The sequence below is a fragment of the Chelmon rostratus genome, chromosome 13 (genome assembly GCF_017976325.1).
Source record: "Chelmon rostratus isolate fCheRos1 chromosome 13, fCheRos1.pri, whole genome shotgun sequence".
NCBI lineage: Eukaryota > Metazoa > Chordata > Actinopteri > Chaetodontiformes > Chaetodontidae > Chelmon > Chelmon rostratus.
In genome coordinates, this window is record NC_055670.1 from 701,260 (window position 1) to 720,593 (window position 19,334).

Sequence of the window (19,334 nt, forward strand, 5' to 3'; positions counted from 1 at the left end):
GAGGTCAGGAGGTCAGAATGTTTAGTGTTTAGTTTGTTTTTAACGTGTATGAGCGTGATAGTTATGTATTTTAGTGTTATATTACCGTTGGAGCCAGCTGGTGACAGTGTGAACATCGTGGGAAATAGAAGTTGATAAACCAGATTTCTCCAGAGTTCACTGCTGCCTCTGAAACACACACACACACACACACACACACACACACACACGGTTGGCATATGATATTTGCTAGTACAACGGGCAGCAAATCAGATCTCTCTTTTGTTTCTGTCATCAAGTTTGTTACTTTGTTTGCACTTGTTTGGTGTGCTTAAAACATTTGTTGGTAAAATTTGACGTGATGACTAAACATATATTAAACTGAGCATTTCTCAAACTGTTGTCCCTTAAGCCTAAAGCTGTACTAATCAAATTTTGGCTACCAGGGGCAGAAAGGCATCCTAACCTTCCTAGGACACAGGACAGACTCCAAATCAGAATTAAAAATAAGCATATATCTGGCTTTACTGCTTCAACGCGGACCATTAGTCTCTCTTTTCAGTCATCCAACTTTATTTTACAGCGTAATCTACACCACTGAAGTGGCTATTGAATAAACAGCTGTCAACTTTTATACCCAGTATACAAGGAACAACAGCATAATCGAGCTATGAAAAAAGCCAAAGATGCTACTACCAAGTATCACAGGCTAGGATTCTTTATTGGGGGGTGGGATCTTTACCACCAACTTTACCAACCACACCACCCATGTACACAGATGTCGTAGTAAACTAGTTTAGTTAAAAAAAAAAAAAAGTTTGGAGGATCATCACTCTTACCAAAGTCTCCACTGTCCAATGTGATGATCTCCATATCATCATCATAGATACCTAGTGAGACGGACAGATTGAAGTATCAAACAACTGTTTTACTTTAAGACTGCAAATTTCTTCACAGATAAATCAGTTTATGGTTTTCAAAGAAAACATTCTGTTGTCCCTCTATGGTTCAACATAAACTGTCCTAAAAACACTAACAAATGTGTTGCTCACCATAGTTATATATGACAGGTGTGCATGGTTAAAACAAGATTTACCAAAGTCATATCGGTAGTAGTTCCAGCTCTCATAGCGTCCTCCCTGCTGCTGCTCATCCAGTCCCTTTTCTCCATATTTATCATATTTTTTCCTGAGGTCTTCGTCCTTCAGAACCTCATAGGCTCGATTTACCTGCAGGAACTTCTCATGTGCTAAGGGGTCACCCTAAAACACAAAACTTTTTAATTAGGGTTTGGTGTAAACTGACATGGATTGGGAGATTAGATACTTGTGGTTTATATGTATTTCTGGTTAAACCAATGGTTGTGTCTGTGTTTATGGTTTGTGGTTCCTGAGAGTAACTCACAGGGTTTTTGTCGGGGTGCATGGTGAGCGCCAACTTCTTGAAGGCCCGTCGTATCTCTCTTGTGGTGGCCTCCCTGTTGACTCCGAGCAGATTGTAGTAGTCTTGGCTTTCTGCCCAAGCCGCCACCAGCAGGATGACAAGGAGCACCGGTGGCAGCAAAAGCTGGACGGGACGCGGCCGCTGAACCCCAAGTGCAATCCTGTCCCCCATCACCAGTACTTCCACAACCACAACAACCAGCAACTACCAGAGGGCCAGCAGCTGGAACAAAAAGACACAAACATTATTCCTTCCTTACTGTGCAGACCAGTAGGTCAACGCTATCAAGTCCACCCAACTTTGCAGTCATTAACATTGTCAAGTAATGTTTAATAACATGATGTACAAACAAAGCCAAGATAATAAATGAAATGATGTGATGCTTGGCGGTTTGATGATGGGTCCACACAGTAGAAAAGATGGAGCTGAAGAATAATCCAGTTCTGTAGAACTGGTGAACTATGAATTACAGACTTTTTGGCAAGATAATGTACGATCTACAATTTACCATTAGCATGTTCCTTAATGTAGCCAGCAGCATCTACTGTCATCTACAGTCAAGGGAAACTGAGAGCATTAAGCCTCATTTGAAGCCAATTAAATAACCAGAGTAGTAGCTTGGATGTGTGGTTTTTCATGTTTATTTTTGTGTCATCTCACACAGTCAGACCGAACGATATCTCCTCACTTCATACTGCAACACAAGCACAGACGGTTTTGTTGTTATAGGAAAGTTCCCTCGGCTGGTATGTGCGTCTGTTGCTGCTGCATGTAAATATATTGAGAGACATGCCCTGTGGTACTCTCACTGTTGTTCTTATGTAATACACTTTTACTACATTTTCTGACAAATAAATGCTGTTGAGATGCCTAATGCTACCATTTGTCTAACTCTGAGAATGAATCACATTGCATTTAATACTTACATTATAGGGCAGGTCACTCCTTCCAAAGCACATGTAGGCCTATACTCATTTATTTCCTATTTGCAGACAATAAACACATTTTCCATCATTTTTTTCTTCCCTAAGATGTGCTAAAAGAGTAAAAAGAGGTGGTGTCTCGCTTTAAGTAGAGTACCCATTTTATCTTTGTAATACAGTGATTACATTTTGTGTCATGGTGCCCACCCTTACTTGCTACCTAACAACGTAATCCGCAACCGGAACGAGGTCCGGATTTACACAAGCATTGTTTTAGAGCATGGGAGCAGCTGGAGAATGACTGCTGCCAATTGGGAAACAATATATTAGGATGGACCTGAAAAAAACTGTAACATATTACTGGACATATACTGTGCCAGTCAACTGCAGCTTTCTGTCAAGATTTTTTTTTTTTTTTTTTTATGTCGTAACCATTTTCCCCAAGAAATAGATACACCACATCTAAACAAAAGTGGTCCAATGACTCCACTGAGTAAACATGAACATAGCCACCTGTAAATTGGCAACCAGTAGTAGCCATTTTCATGTTCAAATGAAAGGCTCATGTCCTTTTCTGAAGTAAAATACAAAAGAAGCCTAACATTCCTTTTCATTGAGGACTTGTATTTGACTGCTCACATACGAACATAGAGTAATTAATACCAATTTGCGCACCCAGAAATTCCATTGAAGCAAAACAGGAATTCCAGAACATTCTAAGAAAAACCCTGCTTAAGTTGGTACATTAAGTATGGATATAATATACTTCAGATAGTCAACGGTAAAATACCCATAATACTGTAAATTAACAACATATTTTGCTATAACAACTAACGTTAAAAATACTGTTTATCGAATACAGAAAACATACTAACACACCGCAGTTCACCGGTGATTATTTACACTGCCTGGTGTCCACAGGGTCAAATTTTGATTTCTCTGATTGCGTGTCTTCCCTGATGGAGCAGAAAAGCGACATTAGGCTAAATGAAACTACGCTAACAAGCTAACTGTGTATGCTCAGTCTGCAGCAACTATTACAACTTGCTAGCTAATTAGCTGGTTAGCCTCACCGCGACATTAGGCTAACGCCTGCAGTGTGTTATTGAACTTAAATCTAAATCTAAAACTTACGAAAGTTTTACTCTGATAAAATAGCAGCTTCGTTACCTCAACTTCTAAGCCGACGATCCGCAGTGGCACCCAACTCAGACCGGTGTTTGTCGAAGTCTGTTCTCCTGTCGATCTGTATTTCCCCTAACCTGCACCCAACATTATGCCTTACCCTAACCATTCGGTAGGTGGCACTATAGAAAACGCAGTTGTGACAGAGGGGGAACATTATTCGACGGGGAACAGACTCGACACATCGCCGGCATCAAGAGTCACACATTTCACACTTTTCACTTCCCTTTATAGCATTTCATAATATTGGCCGTACACATAACTCAGGCAGGCCTGTAATTTATCCAATAACACATTTCACAAATTACTCGTGAGTTGGCTTTGGCATTTGTTAACTATTACATCATACTGAGCCTGTTAAGAGTTCAGTATGTAATGATTTCATAATGATGTGTTGTATGTTAATATGTTGTTTCACAATATATTCTTGAAATGGTATATTTTACTTTGTTTATTCATATGACAAGTGACAGCATAATGTCCTGTTTAATGTTGAATATATTTTCACCAATCTTGTCCTTTAACTGTTTCAAACTGTCTGTGTTATTGCATGAAACTAAGGCTGTGGATTTTCCCCTTCCTTCACATAGTAAGGAATGAAGGGACCTCTTCATAGAATATGACTAAGCCACGAGAACTTTGTCCATATGCATGTGGGTGTGTGGGTACTGTTTTAAAACAAATAAATAAAATATAAACCTTTAATCAATGTCAAACAGTGGTTTCAATCTTGTTTTAAATGTCACGTGGTGCGAAACAAAATCCCGTGGATGTGTTGGACCATACGTTTACACTGACGCTATTTAAATGCGCCGGAAACAGTTCGCCGTATTGCTTTCTATTTTCAGTGAGCTCATTGCACGGGCAGCCCTGAGCTCCCGAAAATACATGCAACGGACTGAGATCGTATTTTAAGCCACTAAACTTTACCTTATTGGATGGTATACGTTAGCACTTAACGTCAAGTGGACTTGTCAATAACAGTAAATTGTATTGAAAAATCAGTTAGCTTTGCTAGCCGTGTTAGCTAGCTAGCTAGCTAGCCATCCCTTTTCTTGGCGTCACTTCCTACTTTTGAAACTCGCGGCCAGAAAATAACGAAACATGGACTTTCAAGGTAACTCGGATTTCATTGCATTTTTATCAGTTGTTGTCCACTTGTTATAGTACTCATTGTTCCTTAAATGTTTTTCAATCTTATGTCGTCTCTGAGTGCCTGTTAGCTCAACGTTAGCCCTTTAGCCTCGAATAGTAATGTTTATTTTCCTGTTTCTGGTTTCTGTAAAAGTTAGGTCAGTAAAGGAGTTATAACGGGACAATTTTCTCATGTTCACAAATAGTGACAGCAAAGCAATTAGAGTAACCGTATGTCATTTGTCATTACTATGATTTTATTCACTGGACTGATCCTGGTCCCGTCACAGAGACCTCATCAAACAAGCGGCTTCTGACTGCTGAGCTCAGTTCTGTGTCCGGCTCAGACACAGAACTTTTATATATATATGTATATATATATGTATTGACAATTAGCATTTACAATACAGCATTATAGCATTTACACAGTCTCCACCAGGGGATTTGAAAACAGAGCACAGAATCAAAACAAAGTTCCACAAACTAAGCGAAAGTAGAAGATACCCAGGGTACTCAAGAATATAATGATCATCAGTCTTTGTCGTACTTTTCTGTAGTCATTTTTATCAATGACAACACCTACGTATGTAACTGTATTCTTCACAGGGATACCATTCACTTCAGATTGATCGCATTCCTTTAGTGGTAATAACATGGATTTGTTCAGATTAAATTTTAAACCTGACACAACAGAGACCGTGAAATGAACCCTTTCTGATATGCACAGCCATAATTTGAGTTACAAGGAGGAACAAAAAAGGACTCAGGGGGCATCCTTGTCTTTTTCCCCTACAGATATCAAATCTAGCAGTCGTCCTGTGGGCCAACTTAACAGAGCTGTTACAGCCACGATACAGTGTTTCAACAGCCTTCATAAAATAGCTTCCAAAACCAAAACACTTCATAGTTTTTAACATAAATTGGTGACTTATTGTGTCAAATGCTTTGTAAAAATCAACATTTAAAACTACCATCCAATATACATTCATTGTAATCAATCATATCTAATACTAATCTTTTATTATTACATATATTTGTTCCAGGCATGAAGCCAGATTGTTCTTTGTCGATAATCTCATCCAGTCTAGACTTTATCTTTTTTGCAAATACCATGGCAAATATCTTTGCATCATTATTCAATAGGCTAATTGGTCTCCAATTCTCAATACTCAATTTATCTTTTTTTGGTTTAGGGATCAGTTTAATCAGTCATTAACGAAGCGTTGGTGGAAGTTCTGTTTTTCCTGTGGCTTCTTCAAAAACGGGGCCAATACCTCACTAAAGTCTTTATAAAACTCACATATTAGCCCGTCATTACCGGGAGATTTGTTATCTTTTAGTGAGCTGATACATCTCTGTTAAGTTCAGAAGAAGAAATAAATCAATGTAACTTTCATTTACAATTTCAGCCACATATAATTTCTGATAGAAATCAGCTGCATACTGGGAAATATATTTTTCATCTTCACATACCTGGTTATTAATTTTAAGTCTACAAAAAGAAGATAAGTCAAAGTTCCTTTTTCCGAATTAAAAAAGGGTTTGGTGCACTTCTCCCCTTTGAGACTTGACAAAGGCTCCTCTGGCCTTTCCCTCATACTTTCTGTCCAGTTCCAGTTGTAAAGCTGACAGTTCTTCTCCAGAAAGACTACATTTCTCTGATAGTTTTATTAATTTTATAATTATCTGATATTCTCTTTCTCTACTTGCTGTGGCCACTTGCTGTGGCAAGTAGAGAAAGAGAACATCCCAGATGCAATAGCTATCTTTCTAATGTCATATTTCATTCATTCCCAAGATTCCCCGAAACTGTTTAGTGAGTTTGCTTGCCTCCAATATTTCTCACTTATTCTTAGGGCTTCATTTTTACATTGCTAATTTGTAATACTGTTATATTTCATTTCCAATAGTCTCTATTAGAGTTGTATCTCATTGCTGCCATTTTGACCTTAATTGCGACGGCCTGGTGATCTGTAAGAACTCCACCATATCACCTATGTCTTAGGAGATCAGCCAGAAATCTAGATGAGATTGTTGTGATCTGTCCTTACTACTACAAGTAAATATTTTTTGGTTGGATTTCTGTGCCTCGAGATATCAACAAGACCCATCCTGCCACAATATAAAAATAAACCCTTTCTCTTTAAATGATTTCTAATGCCCCTGGCATTAATAGAAAGAACACTAATTGACACACAAAATAACTAAAACTGAAAAGTAAAACCACTTAAAATCCTCTCTTAGGATTTGAGGTGAACTATTGCTTTCTCTGTGTTTAGAGAAGATGCTGCTGCAGCAGATCAGACCGCATTTATACTTCAGATTTACCTCTCTAAGTTAAGTTTCAGAGAGGTAAGTTTTTTAGTTGTTTTAGTTTCTGATTATGCTGCGGAGCCACCCTGACTGTTGTCTCAGACCGTCATGCTCCGACCGATCCCCACGTCTGTTGTTGACAGCAGACCCGCACACGACGCCTCGCAACACTGACACCTCAGACACAGAACTATGGGTACATCCCAATTCTCTTAAATTGCATCGCGTTTTCCCTCGCTTGCGTCTTTTCCTAGCGTCTTAGTTAGGTGGGACCGATGGGAGGGACCCTAACCCTATATAATTAACATTTACAATACAGCGCAGCACAGTTTCCGCCAGGGGATTTGAAAACAGAGCACAGAATCAAAACAAAGTTCCACAAACTAAAGAGAAAATAGAAGATACCCAGGGTACTCAAGAATATAAAGAAATATTCTTTAAGAGAATTGAGACATCCTCTCCTCTGAAGCGTCACGTGAAGCGACGTCTGTTTCTGATGACGCTGCACGGCGGGATCGGCTGCATTTACCGCTATATTCACACCCCCCGCCCTCAATACTCCATTTAGACACATTCACTTATATTTACATAATTAGAAAAAAGTCACCAGCACTAGCAAATAAATTTGTAGCACTTTTATGAACACACATGAGAATTAATGAGTTCATTCTTGGCTGGACGCCTCTCTCCGGTGAACAGGTGGTCATTTTCTGACCTGAACTTCATCAGCTTCGCTGTGTCTTCTGTCCCTGTTCAATGAGACACATTTCAGAGCTGTCAGTGAAGGCAAAACTACAAGCCATGAAACACATTATTTCACTCAGATAACGCACAGAACAATTCACAAGAGGCCGATGTGTTTGGTTTATATGTCAGTGACAGTTTTGTAAACATAATGTGGCCACGTGAAGGCTTGTAATCATAACGTCAAAGTTTTCGACACGTTAAGTTTTAAAAAAATGACAGAGTGCTGTCGTCTATGTGATCAAATGTAACACACATGCTTGGAGGCTGCTGTTAGTGAGATTTATAACATAACAAAACAGGTTGTGGATGAAAAAAATGTAATTTAAACATGACGGAATTCCATACTCTTGTATTATGGCTCTTTGGAGAACGTAACATAAAGTTAGGCACGACTGAATTACAGCCATTTATTGCGGGATAGTTACACTTAAACAGTTTGTCCGCCATCTCGTTCAAATTTGCCAGATGGGGGGGCAGAGTCAGCCAAAAGACTTCCAGGAAGGATGCACTCATGTATCCTCGCTCATGGCACCCCCGACATCCCTCCTCGTTCCTCAGAGCCACAATATGCCCTTTGGGATGGCTGGCAAGATGGCAGACCAGAAGTACTGGTCGAGTGAGGATCGAGGACATGACAATCAAGAGAAATGAGATGCACCCAGTGATCACCAGTGACCCCAAGCCGTTATTCTCTCTTTTGAAATGTCTTCTGTAAAGAAAGTAGTTTGATTATTAAGTGATATGACAAGATTTTTTAGATTCCCATTTTTGAAAGATTATTTTCTCAGTGATACTTAGAGAGATGAGTAATGGATTCCTGTATTTAGTTGGGTGGGCAACTTGTGTAATATCTTCAAGCAAGCAAAGTCATGGGGACAATCAGATTTTGTAGCCTGCAACCCTATAACTTCATAAAGTTTTGAGATGATCTTTTGAGTTTGTGATTTTCTTGATCTCATCACTTAGCGTAGAGGGTTATAGAGTGTTGTTGGCTATATTCATTTTGGATTTAAGTGAATCTTACCACAGGGTGTTCCGATCAGGATTTTTGGGGCCGATCACTGATCAATGGAAGCGGTATCGCCCGATACCGATTACTGATAACTGGGTCTATTTGAAGCCTTCTGTTTATTGTGTTGTTAAGAGATGAGAAAGCATCATGAATCGACAACTGTTTAGCCAACATGTGCAACATATTCCATCCTCTCTTTTAGAGACACAACCTGAAGGGTAGCAGCCTACTCATTGTTATCGGGAGCAGCTTAGAGATAAACAAATATAGCTTTGTTGTGGAATGAAATAAATAAAGTTTTATAGTTAAGTTAAAATCTGAATAATTCAGTTCTATGTTGCCATATTTAAAAAATTCCACTCATGAATTTCATCAAATCAGATTGTTGTCAGCAAACTCAACATATTTTTGTAAATACTAACATTGGTCCATCCTGATGGTGACCACTTGTCTCTGACCAGTTTAAACAAGTCTGCCTGTCCCTGTTTGTCAGTGGGAACTGAACCGATGACACTGGGCTCTCCCACCTCTCCCAAGCCGACCTCTGGGGCTCAGTTTCTGCCTGGCTTCCTCATGGGTGACCTGCCAGCTCCAGCAACCCCCCAGCCACGCCCCTTCAGCCTGGCCACACCTATTGTGGAGAGTACAGGTACACACAGATGTCAGCAGGAAGACCCATCTGCAGATCAGCTGCTTGTTGTTTATACTGTAGTTGTTAGTGTGTCCTGTCCCGCATCTTTGTAGGTGGAGGAGGCTCTGCCCCGCAGCCTGTTGTACCCACCCCCAAGGATAAGAGTGGAGCCCCACCTGTTCGCAGTATCCATGATGACCTGGTTACAGTGGCAACCCCCCTCCACACACACAGGCAGGTTAGTACAGAGGCACTGTATGATTGATGGAAACCAGCACCCTGTTGCACCAGCTGAAAGTAAGTTTGAGCCTAGGTTTGTGTGTAAAGTCAACACAAGAAACAATCTTGTAACTAGTTTGTTTTGCTAAATGCTCCACTCAGTTGCACCATCTCTACTTATGCTATAATTTGTGGGGTCACTGGTGATTGATCACTGGCCTTCTAGTCAATGAGTGCATTTCCACCAGAAGCGTCCAAGAAGTGCATCTACATTTCTGCTCCACGGAGATTAAAGGATAACTTTCGTTTTTTACAACCTGGACTTTATTTGTAGCATTAATTACGACCATTTAGACACCCAGACAACTTTGGTGGCATTTGGAGTCGTTTTGAAGAAATTAGCCCCAGAGGAGCGGCGCATATATCCGTATAATGCGAGTTATTGGGGCACCCGTGCGTAGCCTCTATAAACGCATAATCTGCGGCGAAACTCGTTCATATTCCAATATTTTGTTAAGATATGCTGGTGCTATTCCCCTCTGAGCCCGTGGTGGCATGTTCTCAACATCTGGCGTCTCTGGACAACTACTTCTGACGTGGATGATGTCATTTTCGAGCGCCACGCGCTGCAAGCAACCAGCCACAACACGGCTAACTCTGCGGCAGTCGGCTAGTTTAGCTGTAGTTCGCGACTGTTATTTTTCACAAAATGGATGAATATTTTTCCGACTCTGAGGTGGTGGACGAGGACTTTGTTTACGATGGACGTCCTTACCGTTTTGAGCCAGAGTGCACGGACGAGGAGCCCGTTGAAAGGAGGACGCGGAGGCAGAGAGAGGAACAGCTGGTCAAACAACAACAAACGGCTGCGCGTCCACGAGTAGACGGTAACTGGTGGTGTTCTTGTGGACAATGTTCATCGATGACAACAGAGGAGGATATGTTCATCGATGACAACAGAGGAGGATGTGTCAATAAATGTCAATATCACAACACTGGAGGATTTCCACGCAATGATAAACCGGGCTAAAAGGAACTGGAAGACCCAGCCAAAGCCTGCAGGACCAAATGGGCAACTTTCGATTGAGTAAGTAGCTTACACACATGTATAGGTTGTTTATTTGCCTTGGTTTTGTTTGCCAGAAGTTTATCATTGCGCGGAAATCCTCCAGTGTTGTGATACAGACATGTATTGACACATCCAGACGCGTATCTCCTGGCCGCAAGTCCCACTCTGAGCAACAGAGGCATTCCTCTTTAGTTGTCATCGATGAACATTGTCCACAAGAACACCACCAGTTACCGTCTACTCGTGGACGCGCAGCCGTTTGTTGTTGTTTGACCAGCTGTTCCTCTCTCTGCCTCCGCGTCCTCCTTTCAACGAGCTCCTCGTCCGTGTACTCTAGCTCAAAACGGTAAGGAAGTCCATCGTAAACAAAGTCATCGTTCACCACCTCAGAGTCGGAAAAATATTCATCCATAAATCCAAAATATCCATCCAAAATAACAGTCGCGAACTACAGCTAAACTAGCCGACTGCCGCAGAGTTAGCCGTGTTGTGGCTGGCTGCTCGCAGCGTGTGGCGCTCGAAAATGACGTCATCCAAGTCAGAAGTAGTTGTCTAGAGACACTGGATGATGCCACCACGGGCTCAGAGGGGAATAGCACCAGCATATCTTAACAAAATATTGGAATATGAACGAGTTTCGCCGCAGATTATGCGTTTATAGAAGCTACGCACGGGTGCCCCAATAACTCGCATTATACGGATATATGCGCCGCTCCTCTGGGGCTAATTTCTTCAAAACGACTCTAAATGCCACCAAAGTTGTCTGGGTGTCTAAATGGTCGTAATTAATGCTACAAATAAAGTCCAGGTTGTAAAAAACGAAAGTTATCCTTTAAGCTCTGAGTCTATTTTTGACGAATGACGTGTCAATCTGCACAAAGCGGATCTAGCCAGACAGGAAGTCAGACACAGGAACAGTCTAGAGAATCCAGTAAATTCAAAATAAAACACCCTGTGCAGACTCCCGGTTGTATATCAACAATAAACACAATTAAAACAGACAACTAACCCTTCGCCCAGGGCGCTAGTCTAGCCAGAACCGCCTCTGACACTCACCATATTCAGTTGTAAGGCTTTTTTTCTTGCAGAGTAGCAGGATGCATGTTACCCCTTTCCAGTTGCACTCTATGAATTATTCCAGACACTTGGACATTTTGGAACAATTCTATTTTGTCTGGTGCTAGCAGCTCTGCAGCGTCAACAAGCACTCCTTTGCAAATTCACTTTCTGAATGAGGTTTCAGCTTCTTAGCTATTAGCTCACTCACTACAAAACTTGCCTGCATAACATTGTCTCTGTCAGAATGTGGTCTTGTGGGCATCCAAACACAGACGAAGAGCGTTAATCCAAGTGTGTTTGTCCTCGCATTTCAACTACTATTTTGTGTTTTTTCTTTATTGCTGAAAAAAAAGTAATTGCTTTATACTCTAGTCTTAAAAAGTGACATTTCCCCCAGTGATGCATTGGAAATATTTGGGAGTGAAAGATGCTACTAACTATTGATGGAAACTAAGAAACCTACAATTGAGTTTCTTTTTAGCAGAAAAAGTCATGTATGCAATCTCATTTTAACTTCATAACATTTAATACAGCCTGTGTTAATAATTCAAACAGTTAACCATCATTGATCTTAAACATCTGTGTTTTCCGAATGAAGACCACACATGTGCCTTGGCAGATTAAATCAGACAAGTTGTTTGATTGTAAAAGTAAGGAAAACATTATTTAACGGGATCACAGAGTTATGATGATAAAATGTGGTCAAGGCAAGAAAAGTCTTAACATTTTTTAAAATCTTTCTCTCCGTCTCTTGTCTCTCTTTAGTGTTTTCCAGTTATGCAGTCTCCTCTGTCTGCACGTGGGGCCTCAACTCCAGGAACAGGTACTCACTGAGATTATATTACCAAATATTCTTCTGCTGATATTCCTGGTGAGTAACACTAGCACGAGCCGTGTTTCCATCCAAGTGAAATTTAAGCAAAATTTTATTTGCATTGCTATAGTAAACAGTAGAATACAAAGATGAATGTTGAAGACCAGAAACAACACAAGTTGCCAAGGCCACCTGAGAGACATTGGGGACTGGTCTGCAGGAATTTGTTTCATTTGGCCAAGTTATTATTCTTTCATGTCAGCTAGTATTGCCCATGTTTCTTGCTGTCTGGAGACTAAGATTATGAAGACGAAGAACACTACGGGACTATCCAGGAAGACAGTGGCCACAGAAACAGCTTATTCTTGCTTTTTGGGGTTTTGTAGTTGAAACAGCTGATCAGTCAAATCAAGTGAGTTATGTCAGAACTTATTTGGCAAACGTGTACGCATAAAAACACCTTGATGGAAATGGACTGTATTTATACAGCACTTTTCTAGTCTGAAGACCACTTGAAGTGCTTTTACAACACAAGCCAGGCCACCTGCTCATTATAGGCATTAACACACTCACATGTACAGCACTGACATGTAGGCTGCTGAGGCAGGCCTACCTCCTGAGCCACAGTCGCCCTAACACGGAAACACAAATAATGCAAACATGGCTACAGATGATACTACTAATATATGAAAAAATCTATTCAAATTAAAATGTATTTTTGGCATTACTGCTTAATTTCATTTCGTCTGAGTGTGAATGCGATTTAGTTGTTTTGTAAGTCAATGTTGCGTACACTGTTACAAACTTTTGTGGACACCCTTGTCCACATACCTTTGCTCACTCTTGGTTGTGTGCTGTTTTTCTTGGTTTTGGTTTTGCCCCTTAGTTCCAGTTCCAATGTGCAGATATTTCTTCCCATTTTGTGCCAACAGCTTGTGTTTGTCCCTTCCCTGTTTCAACATGAAAGTGCCTGTGTATAAAGCAAGCTCCAAGAGAGAAAAGAAATGGTTTTTGCAGTTTGGTGTGGAGAGACTTGACGTGGGTCTGCACAGAGCCCTGACCTTAACTCAATCCAACACCTTTGGGATCAAGTGGAGCACCGACTGCGAACCAGAAATGTAGTATGAACCAAGCAGTGGTGCTATATTCCACAACAAAGGCCATATTTAAGGAATGGTCAACTGTTTAGACCAGGCCCTCTCAAACGCCGGACCTCGGTACATATCTGGACTGTCAGTCAATCTGCATCCAGCCCATATCGTCAACTGGCAGCCCATGGGTCACATCCAGCCAGCCACATTCCCATCTGACCTGCAGAAAATGCACGCATCTAATATTACTCACCAGCGGAAAAGGTCCAGTCTGTCCTGAGAGTGATTATCGATTAGCGTGCCAACCTCAACAACGAGCCAAAAAATCAGTGATTCATACTTCATCAGCTCGACAGATGATTCACTGGCAGCTTCATTGAGCACTGACGGCCTTGTTGGAGATCATACTTGTTAAGTATGTAGTTGTCATTATGGATTATCCATGTTTTTTAGGAGTCTGTTCACATTGATGTAGTGTGATAAAAAGAACATTAATTTTGTAAGAAAATGAAAATTTTAGCAATAGGCTAATTAGGCCTGAATAAATGGACAAATGCAGTCGAGGACCCCTGCTATACCTCATGTTATGAATAGGCTACAACCAAATTTCCCCAGCTGGGCATTAATAAACTTGATCTATCTTAACACGTTATGAAGTGTGATCTTTTATATTTCGAAATAAATGTTCTATTTATCAATGATTGGTTTTTGATGTTGAATATTTAGTGTGGCTGGGGATCATTCACAGCAATTCTGTCCACAGACAATGTGAATGTGGTTTTAATGTGTTGTATTTCCCTGTGGTTGATATCATTGTCATGGCAAAGTAAACTGCTGGAGAGTTGTGTGTTGTTGCTGCAGAGTTTATGTTATACCACAGAGTCTACTAAGTTCCTAAATTGCAGAAACAAAATCTGTCTCGTTTTCTGTCGTACACAATTTCTACAACTAATGTAAATGTAGTTGCCAGAATATGTCTGAGTCAGAAATAAATATGGACTAGCTGAGCCTTTTGTGCCCTGGTTTCCTGCTGTCCCACAATCTCTATCACAAGAGATTCATAATTATTGGTTAAATATTGTTTTGTTATCACTATCCTATGTCTGATTTGCAGGAGTTACCAAGACCAGCAGTGCAAAAATGTGTTGGTCCATACCCCATATCTGATGCCACTATTGACGTTTCAAAAACAACTGTCTCATGATCTGACTATGACTGGCTATGGTTAAGGTTTTCGTTTGTTTTCTACACAAAAACAACTTAGCTAATCATCATGGTTTTGGCTAAAATGTCTCCTTCGTTAAGATTATGGGCGTTCGTTGTCATGTTTTAAAATACTAATGGCCTGTATCATAATGTCATCTGACTTTCTCCTTTGCTCCAGATGGACCAGAGTCATAATTCTTAAAACCACTACGGGGGCTTGTCACTTGAACCTGAACAACTATTGTTTTTGAGCATGCACTGAAACACCTCAAGTATCATATCAGCTATAGCTAATTAACACTAATTATGTACCTGCTGATATGAACGTTTTGGCTGTTTTCTGGTTATGTGTTCTCTGCAGCTGTTGTCTATATTCAGCCAAAGATCATTTGTGAGTGAAAAGACGCATCAGTCTAAGACCAACAGAGTGAGGTCTTTTCTGTGTAGAAATTACCAAGTTGATTGTATCACATAAGTTAAACTTTTCTCGCAACACTCTGGGGGTCAGGTACCTAGAACTACATTTTGGCACTGCTTAAGAATTGATACTAAATTCAAGATCCAGGATTCAGCTGCACCTTTGGGCTGGTTTGACAGTACAGAGCAGAGAGAGAGCAAAACCAACAGCCAACCAGTCCTGAAGGACGCAACATTTATGTCCAAAACGTTCTGGTTTGTATGAAGAAAACAGAAACAGTGCTAGGATCTTAAAAATTCAGGTCATACAGTATAAATCTTAAGGTTATGGATTTTCATGGTGGAAAAAACAGTGTCCACATGATCACCTGATTACATCTAGTACTCCCTCTGCACTGCTGTCAGATGTCCCCCTGCCTTTATTAATCTGTTTGTCTCTCTGTCCATCTGCCTGTCTACCTAGTTCTGTCTCCAGGTGTGCAGCAGGTATGCCTGTCTCCAGCTCAGATTGATCCCTTCTACAGTCAGGGAGAGTCTCTGTCATCTGATGACCAGCTGGACCAGACCTGGGTCACTGTCTTTGGGTATTTATATCGCTAAACGTACTAAAAACACTGATGTGCTGCTCAATATGCTGTAAATGCATAATGAACTATGTGTCTGTATGTGTCTTTGTTAGATTTCCTCCAGCCTCAGCCTCCTACATCCTGCTGCAGTTTGCTCAGTATGGGAACATCCTCAAACACATGGTGAGACACACACAAAGTCCCCAGGTCTGTAACTTAATTTTTTCACCATCATCCCAAGCTACAAATAGAAGATACAAAGAAAATGCTTGCTGTCCCAATTCTAAAATGGCTGTTTTTCTGCATAAGAATTATTTTGATAATTTTTTTGATAACTTTTGCTTTATGAGGTAAAAAGGAGGAAAAAGCAGGTCTACAGAGGCATGTAATGATGCTGAACAAAGCATTTTTCCTTAGCTGTACTATGGACACACAGAGGACAGTGAGTATTAGCTCTGACCACCCCTCTCAGCATTGTTTGTCAGTTCTATATTTGTTCACAAAACCAGTAATCAAATCGTAAATCGTGTGTGTTACATGTATGAGAAGAAAATATAAATATATGCAAGCATAAAAAGGTGTATCGATGTTTCCAATTGCAGTTAAGAAGTCATGTTTAAAACTTACAGTTATGACTTCATATTAATTTGTATAATAATGATCCCAACGACTTCCATGCAGCAAGCGTTAAACAAATTTGGGAATCTGGGAAATTTGTGGGCTCGTGACATCGGATTAGTACTTGTTATCTGAATCAGTATCCACAGAGAAAAGTGATATCGGTGCATCTCCAGTCTGTAGCGCCCCTGCTGTATCAATTTCAAGTCTCATTATGGTCTGTGAAGCTCAGGTTTTACAGGTGTTTTTTGTTTGGAATTGATTAAGGTATTGATTATTTACTTACAGATGGCATCTCCTGGTAACTGGATGCACCTTCAGTATCAGTCCAGACTTCAGGCTCGGAAAGCTCTGTCTAAAGATGGAAAAGTTTTTGGTGACGCCATCATGGTGGGAGTCAAACCATGCATAGACAAGGTCAGTACCCATTTTTATACACCTACCTGTCTATCTGTTTGTCCTGTGCTGTCTTATTGGCCCACCACATCAGGTGACATTGAGCCTAGTTTGAAGCCTAAACTGAACAGCATTGAAGATGTGTCTTTCTGTGTCTCAGAGTGTGATGGACAGCAGTGTGGCCAATTCTCCTCCCCTTTCCACCTCCTTTTCCTCCTCTGCCCTCCCATCCACTCCTCGCTCAGCCATTAGACCGCTCAGCGGCGCTTACAGGAGTGGGAGCTCCGGCAGCGACTACCAGGTGACTTCCGACCTCAGGATTCACTTTGGGTCTACTTGAAAATCTCAACTATGTATTTGGTCGACTTAAGAGATACATTTTTGTGTCTGTTTTTAGGTGGTAGCTGACAGACAAACACCCAGGAAGGATGACAGTTTTGTTTCCAAGGCAATGGAGTACATGTTTGGCTGGTGACATTACACAATTCATCAGGTGATACCTGCAGCTTCAGATGAGACAGGGCAACCAATGGACAGATGGATGAATTCATTGATTCACTTTGTGTGTGTGTGTGTGTGTGTGTGTGTGTGTGTGTGTGTGTGTGTGTGTGTGTGTGTGTGTGTGTGTGTGTGTGTGTGTGTGTGTGTGTGTGTGTGTTGGAGGATCTTTTTGCTTTTCCGTCTTTGTCTTCTTTTTATAATCAGTATTTTTTTAAACATTTATGTCTCAATAAAGTTTTTCGCTGCTTTGAATTCAGTGATGCTGAAGTTTCATTCAGAGGTGGTTTTCTATGGCAGCCGCACGGTGGCACTCTTCAGTTTTACGAAGTGCAGTTACATCCTCACATTTACATGGCCGGAAGTTTATGGACCCTCAAACATTTCAGTCACAGCCTCCACTGTTCTACACCTGACTGCAGGGATTTGCTCACATTCAGCCAAAAAAGCATCAGCGAAGGGTTTTTTTGTTTGTTTATAGGGTTTCTTTTGATTTTTCAGCCTAATGATGGCTTGCGTAACTGATAGTGACAGCTCTTTGGATCTCATATTGAGAGTTGACAGCAACAGATTCCAAATGCAAATGGAACACTTCAAATGCACTCTAGGCCTTTTATCTGCTCCTTGTAAATGGGATAATGAGGGAATAACACACACCTGGCCATGGAACAGCTGAGCAGCCAATTGTCTCATTACTTTTGGTCCCTTAAAAAGTGGGAGGCACATATACAAACTTGTAATTCCTACGCTGTTGACCTGATCTGGATGTAAATACCCTCAAATTAAAGCTGAAAGTCTGCAGTTAAAGCACATCTTGTTCATTTCATTTTTAATCCATTGTACTGGTGTTCAGTGCCAAAAAGATGCCATCCTTTGAATTTGTTATCGTTTGGGGTGTACTGTTGGTGAAATTATGTTCAAAAATTAGTTAAAATATGACCCTTCACCTTTTGGCAGTGGTATCTATCGGATTTTTGAAAAGTAAATAACCATCATTACTTAATGTATGCCATTAGTAGATGGCATGCACGCTTTTCTTTTGTTCTCTTATGCAAGTTTAGAGTGTACATCCATATTACAGGGTGTCATTGTCTGTTGGGGGTTGGGGGGATGAGAGATACTGCTACTTATCCGTTTATTTTTTATTTCCCCTTTGCAAGATCAGTGCAACCTATCAGAAGATATTCCTTTATAATGAAAGAGAACAAAAGAAACAATATTTGGGTGTTGCATCCTTTAATTTGTTCCTAAGAAAGAAAAACCGGAATGTTTTGGGTAAATGTATTGATGTTTATAACAGAAAAGAAATTGTTTATCGATCTGTTGCAGGGCGAGCAACCCATTTTTTTCTTTTAAGTAAAAAGAAAATCTTTAGTATTTAGAGAGAATTTTCTACAGTTCTCAGTGTTTCTCTGGTATTTTTCTATGTCTTTGTGATGTCTGTCAATGCCAGGAGTCTTAAAAATGGTGTTAAATGTTTTATTTTTATTTGCAATAACTATTAGGCATATTTTGGTTATAAGAGGGTGTGCAAAACTAAACTTAATTATTTTGATTGGAAAAACAAAGACTGACTTTCTAGAGAACTGCTCTCCTATCACACTTTTAAATGATGATTATAATATTTTGGCCCTCATTTTTCTATTACAATTAAAGAAATTTTGAATAGTATTATAGATGAATCATAATCTGGGTTCATGAGGAAACGTCATACTATAAACAATAGATTGTTTTGGATTTATTAGAGCACAATTATAATGATTGTGTTAATGACAGTGCTTTTTGTCTTGTTCCTCTGTTTATTTACTTTTATAAAGGTTTTGGTTCACTTGAACATGGTTTTATTTTAAAAGTTATTTATTTTTTTTTTTTTGCAAAACTGTTAGAACCCTATATAAAAGTAGTTGCTCAGTCAAATACAAACTTGGTATGTCCCCCAGATTTAGTGTGTCGTGTGGCATTGAACTGCCCAAATTCCTGCTGTGATACAGTTAATTAAGGATTTTTCGAAAGC

At 40.2% G+C, this 19,334-nt stretch overlaps 2 protein-coding genes across 4 annotated transcripts in view; one reads left to right on the forward strand and one right to left on the reverse strand.

Moving 5' to 3' along the window:
* Positions 1-3,632, reverse strand: part of dnajc10 (DnaJ (Hsp40) homolog, subfamily C, member 10) — a 33,946-nt gene extending 30,314 nt beyond the window's left edge. For all 3 annotated transcript variants that reach the window (XM_041950279.1, XM_041950278.1, XM_041950280.1), the window contains exons 1-5: positions 3,516-3,632; positions 1,384-1,644; positions 1,076-1,241; positions 819-869; positions 86-168 (exon numbers count right to left, since the gene is read on the reverse strand). In XM_041950279.1, the coding sequence (XP_041806213.1) occupies positions 86-168; positions 819-869; positions 1,076-1,241; positions 1,384-1,593 (510 nt within the window). In that variant the 5' untranslated portion in view covers positions 1,594-1,644; positions 3,516-3,632. The remainder of the gene's footprint in view (positions 1-85; positions 169-818; positions 870-1,075; positions 1,242-1,383; positions 1,645-3,515) is intronic.
* Positions 3,633-4,350: 718 nt separating this feature from the next.
* nup35 (nucleoporin 35) lies at positions 4,351-17,575 on the forward strand. The gene is made up of 9 exons (XM_041950282.1): positions 4,351-4,647; positions 9,230-9,385; positions 9,481-9,605; positions 12,480-12,537; positions 15,706-15,826; positions 15,922-15,991; positions 16,715-16,843; positions 16,983-17,123; positions 17,220-17,575. Exons 1-9 carry the CDS (start codon positions 4,635-4,637, stop codon positions 17,295-17,297), a joined length of 891 nt encoding a protein of 296 aa, XP_041806216.1. The 5' UTR covers positions 4,351-4,634; the 3' UTR covers positions 17,298-17,575.
* Positions 17,576-19,334: the final 1,759 nt, after the last annotated feature.

Excerpts from the sequence above, each read along its gene's own strand:
- nup35 (XM_041950282.1), top strand. Across the intron at positions 15,827-15,921 it reads ACCTGGGTCACTGTCTTTGG|ATTTCCTCCAGCCTCAGCCT; the intron begins GTATTTATATCG and ends TGTCTTTGTTAG. Across the intron at positions 17,124-17,219 it reads GCTCCGGCAGCGACTACCAG|GTGGTAGCTGACAGACAAAC; the intron begins GTGACTTCCGAC and ends GTCTGTTTTTAG.